General features: G+C 53.7%; 1 protein-coding gene and 1 long non-coding RNA gene across 4 annotated transcripts in view; one reads left to right on the plus strand and one right to left on the minus strand.

Moving 5' to 3' along the window:
• The first annotated feature begins 909 nt into the window (after window positions 1-909).
• The window catches only part of NKX2-1 (NK2 homeobox 1), a 7,675-nt gene continuing 3,951 nt past the window's right edge, over window positions 910-4,633 (plus strand). The window contains exons 1-2 of one of the 3 annotated variants that reach the window (XM_071746110.1): window positions 1,088-1,137; window positions 2,088-2,805. Coding sequence is in view for 1 of the 3 variants with exons in the window: in XM_071746107.1 (XP_071602208.1) it covers window positions 1,085-1,137 (53 nt within the window). In the remaining 2 variants the exon portion in view is untranslated. Of the gene's footprint in view, window positions 2,806-4,633 lie in introns of all 3 variants that reach the window. The other 2 variants (XM_071746108.1, XM_071746107.1) reach the window with 2 other exon arrangements.
• The window catches only part of LOC139797165 (uncharacterized), a 2,480-nt gene continuing 255 nt past the window's right edge, over window positions 2,409-4,633 (minus strand). The window contains exons 1-2 of the long non-coding RNA XR_011726326.1: window positions 3,958-4,633; window positions 2,409-3,750 (exon numbers count right to left, since the gene is read on the minus strand). The exon at window positions 3,958-4,633 is cut by the window's right edge and continues 255 nt beyond it. This is a non-coding gene — a long non-coding RNA (uncharacterized lncRNA). The remainder of the gene's footprint in view (window positions 3,751-3,957) is intronic.

The raw sequence follows: 4,633 nt of genomic DNA on the forward strand, positions 1-4,633 counted from the left end.
CAGCTCCACCCGGGAGCCGAGAGCCTCTTCCCACGGCGCCAGCGGGCCTGGTGGTACCGCTGCCAGCACAGGAGCCGTCCTGGGCCCTGGCGGAGCCCACGGGGAGGGCAGGGCAGGGCACTCAAAAGCAGAGTTCCTTTCTAGAAAAACACTTAAAGACGACAGGGTTGAGGACTATGAACGTATGCGTAAATATATGCTCATGCATACCCACTGCCAGAGGTATGCACCCCACGCACATGTATGTATATGTGTGTGTGTAGGCATACTTGGGTGTACATAAAAAAGCACATAGCATCCAAGCTATCTAACATAATATACTGTCAGCTATATCTATAAATAGGTTGATTCCGGCAGGATTCTGTTTGTAGGTATGTACCGATCCGAAGTATTTATGTATTTATTAGTAACTATAAAATCCGTGCCTCTAATTTTACATACAGAACAACTTTTTGTAAATTCTCTCAGCAATACTCTGCAGACAGAAATACTCTGCAGACATCAGCTCTGGCTTGGGTGTTTCACAGATGCTTCGGGGCAACGATAAGCGCTGTATGTGTGCTGTCAGTGTTGCGGCGGTGACAATCTACTGACATTAAGGTAGATGTGAAGGACATTATATTAATTGATAATAATAACGATGCCTGGATGAGGCGGTCAGCCAACTGTTCAGACACTGGTGTGAGTGCTGCTGCTCTCCACTCCAGGCTCCCCATGTCTACAAACAGCCCTTTCCCCTCGTCCCTACGCGAAGGGGCTCGGAGTAACCTCCGGGCCGAGACGTGCCCCGGGCCCCGCCGCCGGCCTCGCTCTGGCGCGGGTCTCTGGGAGCCCTGCCCTGGCACCCTGTACCTGGCCCCACCCTGGCCCTCTTGGCCGGGAGCGGCCCGGCAGCGGAAAAGACAGGGGGGTGGGGGTGGAGGGGTAGATCGGAGGATTAGGACAGGAGGACTCAGCCGTCCGGCAAGAACTGGGGGAAGAGGGAAAAGAGCTGCCAGGAGGCAGCGCTGCCCTCGCAAAAGCCACGCGAGTGGGGCCGCCGGGGACTGGTGGCGAAGAACCCCCGTGAAACCCCAGATGCGAGATGCTCCACGCCCTGAGCAGCTGGAGGAGCAACTGTGCGTGCGCTGCGGAGGGGTGAGAATTTTTGCTTTAGCCTTTGACGGTTTCGCTTATTTTCTTAGATTTCTACGCCAGGGGAAGAGGTTTCGAGGGGTGCACTGCGGGGGTTCTCACAGCCTAACGAGGTAACCTGGGCAGGGCGCCTAACCCACAGCGGGGAATTGTCCCCATGAGCCACAACGAGAGTTTTAAACCCCCAGCGCTCTGTGCCCTGGGGAGCGCTAGAAGGGAGTGTTTCTGGTGGGACTCTTCCTGCCTTACACGCCCAAGCATGTGCTTTCCAGACAAGGAGAGGCTCCCAGCGCCCTGCCCGCGGCCGTCAGTGACAGCGACTCAAGTCCGCCCTGTTCGGTCACTACGGAAACCTCCGTTCCCGGCGTGGCCCCTGGGCGCTGTGTGCTCGGTATATCTTCCATTCGAGGGGAACTAAGGGGACAGGGGTGCATTACACAGTCATGCACAAGAAATCAGTGATGAAGTTTTCGCTGAGGGTGGGTAGAGAAGGGGGAGTTGGAGCAAGATGCCTCGATGGTGGCCTTTTTCAGGTGCAAGGCTTCGGGGACGGCAATTTAAATCTCTCTGTGGATGCGTAAGGTTGTGCTGATGATCAGGAAGGGAGAAAGAGTCCTGTTCCAGGTCTGCTCTTTCCCCTTTTAACTCAGACTTCTCCAGGAGCGGCTGGCTCCGCCGCAGAGCCCTTGGAGCCCTTCTCCCGCGACAGGGCAGGCTGCAAGGCAGGGCAGCCCGCCCAGTGGTGGGAGCGGAGCCGACAGGGCTGGGCAGGAGGTGATTCATGTGCCAGTGGTTTGGTGCAGCCAGACAGGCTCCCCTGAACTGGCCGACGGGACGCATGGAGCACCTCATGCCTTTGTATCAAAGAGTTAGGTTTAGAGAGTATGTCTCTCGTTGAGAAATAATTTATCTGAGGGTTGCATAGGACGCTTCCCTCTTTCCTCCGTGCCCAGGTGCCGGGAGGGCTTCAGCCACCCCAGCCGGCCACACCTAAGCACATGCTTTAGGTCTGCGCTGAATCGGAGACACGCTCTTGCGTGGGCTTCGCTTGCGGAGCAAAGGCGCGGAACCACCACGGGAGCTTAAGTGCCTAAAGGAGTGAAAAAGTAATTGGGAGCAAGGGGCTGAGTTAGACGCCGGACCAGGCAGAAATGCCTTCCTTCGCCTCTCCTGCCCAGCGAAATGGGTGGCAAGGCAGAGATGGAACCCTTCGACGGCTCGGACTGGCCGAGCATATTTGATTCCCCTTGGGGAGGCACAGCAGTTCGTATTTAAAAAGAAAAAAAAAAAAAAAAAAAAAGAAAAAAGACATTGTTGTCTTTGGAGAGCCCCGTGCGCACTTTTCAAAAGCTGATCCTTGAGTTCCCAGCCCCCGCGATCCATTTGATGAGGAAACGCTCTGCGGTCTTGGTGGCACCGTTTCCATTGGGATTGGCACCATTTGATTGACAAAGTCTCCTATTCTTCCACCTCTCGAGTGTTATCAAACGGATTGTGTGGGGTCAGAAGCTATTGAAGGGACGTCCGTGTAGCCGCGTTCTGCAAACACGGGGTGAAGACCGTGCCTTTCTCATGAAAATGCTTCCACCAGGCAAAACGCATCTCATCTTCCCTGCTGTCCTCCTTAGCATTTCTTTTTAACTCGAGCGTTTTACTAAACAGCATCACCAGGTAAACGAACACATCACTAGAGGCACCCTAGACAGGACCCCGTCGGGGCGGCCACCCACTCCGGGGGCTGCGGGGATCCGGCGCTGGCAGGCGAAACTTGGGTGGAGGGTTTGGAAGAAAAGGGTGAGCGGACGGGACAGGGCAGCAGCGAAGAAGCTTTCTCGCTACTTGTCTGCGGTTTCACTCGCCCCGTTTAAGCTCATAGCGGGCGGCAAAGGAGGAGCAGAGACTGACCTGCTTCCTTTTCACTAGGTCGATCTAGCGGGGCTAAAAAGTGCTGTCGGGACCTTGCGGGGTGTCGTTGTGCTTTCACTCGCGTCGATGTATTTCTAAATAAGCGAACAGACCCACATAGAGAGTTTCCTCCCCCTCCCCGGGAAGGGGTATAGGAAGAGCCCTCGCATTAGCTTCCCTTTACAAGACCCCGAGCAGAGTCAAGGATAAACTCCTTCGGGTTAATCTAGTCGAGCAATGTGTAGGAAGTGATTTAACCTGCGTTCATTCGAGCGGGAAGAAAACCTTGTCCTGCTGCAGCCGGCGAGGAAAGGGCTCGGTCATTCCGGCGGCGATGCAAGGTGGGCGACGGGAGCCTCGGCCGCCCCCGCTCCCTGCTTCCCGCTTTGAGCTGCCCGAGCCGGCGCTGGGGCCTCCCCAGCTGCCCCACCTCTCACTCCCTGGAGACAAACGGAGTCGGGGCTCCTGCCGCACAAATTGCGCGGTCAATCGCTGTCGTTCGTCTCTGATTTGAGCCGATAGCAGCGTCATTTTGGTGGATCCTGTGGTATTTTTTTTTTCCCCGCTGTCCACCCCCTCCTTTTTAAAGCTAATAAAGCAGACACAGATCTGATGTGCCTTAGAAATCCGGGACGGGAAGGGACGGACGAACGAACGAAGGAAGATACACCAAAAAACCCAAACCACCAAGGCAGGGTCGACTGTTTCCCTCTGTAGGAACAAAACCAAAGACCATACTGAAAAACACTCGCAGAAAGACGGGGGGGGAGGGGGGGGCGGAAAGTAAAGGGGGGGGAGAAATGTAGGGATCTGGAAAGATAAGAGCTACCGTTCTGGAAAGAAAAGAGGTAAAAGCAGACACATTTCTAGCCCAAAGTCGCCCTTCCCTGCATTTGGTGACCCAGAAGACAGACTCACAACAAGGCCACTTCGGGGTATTCAGCCTTGAGGAAGCTGGTGCCGAAAGAGACAGCTGAGATGATGTAGAAGAGCTGAAGGCCTGATTGAAGGAAAGTAAAGTTCCCTCCGTTATATCTGTGTAGAAAAGCTCACCTCTTGCAGAGCTCTAAAGTGTAATCAAGGCTGGGGCTTACACTTGAAAGATGTTAACTCTCATACGGGAACCTACTTTCTCTTAAACGGTTTCTTGCCTGGTGAATGAGAGCCTCCCAATTGAAGCAAAATGATCCTTATGTACTAATATCAAGCACAATCACAAAGCGACCGGCTATTTATGCTGCCACTTTAGACAAAGATATTTAGTTATTCCCGGGTAGCAAGTGCACTTTTGCATTTTTAAGCACGAACCAACCGAGCACAAACATATTTACGAGTGCAATTACTAAATAGTTACTTGACACTTCAAAGTCACTGGGTTAACTGTACCTTCGCTGTAATTTCCTTAATATTCAGGTAATCGCTGTGCTAAATTGGGTTTGCCACGGCCGTAGGCCGAAGTGTGAAACACTCAGGGGCGCTTGCTCTCCTTTATCCGAGAACATCCCGAAATATAAGCTTTGGAGACTCTGGACAACGTGGGAGATTTCTTGAAAGACCTGAATGACATTAGCTGCTGGATGTGGATACGTATGCG

Source organism: Heliangelus exortis, chromosome 5 (assembly GCF_036169615.1).
Source record: "Heliangelus exortis chromosome 5, bHelExo1.hap1, whole genome shotgun sequence".
In the NCBI taxonomy this organism is placed as follows: domain Eukaryota; kingdom Metazoa; phylum Chordata; class Aves; order Apodiformes; family Trochilidae; genus Heliangelus; species Heliangelus exortis.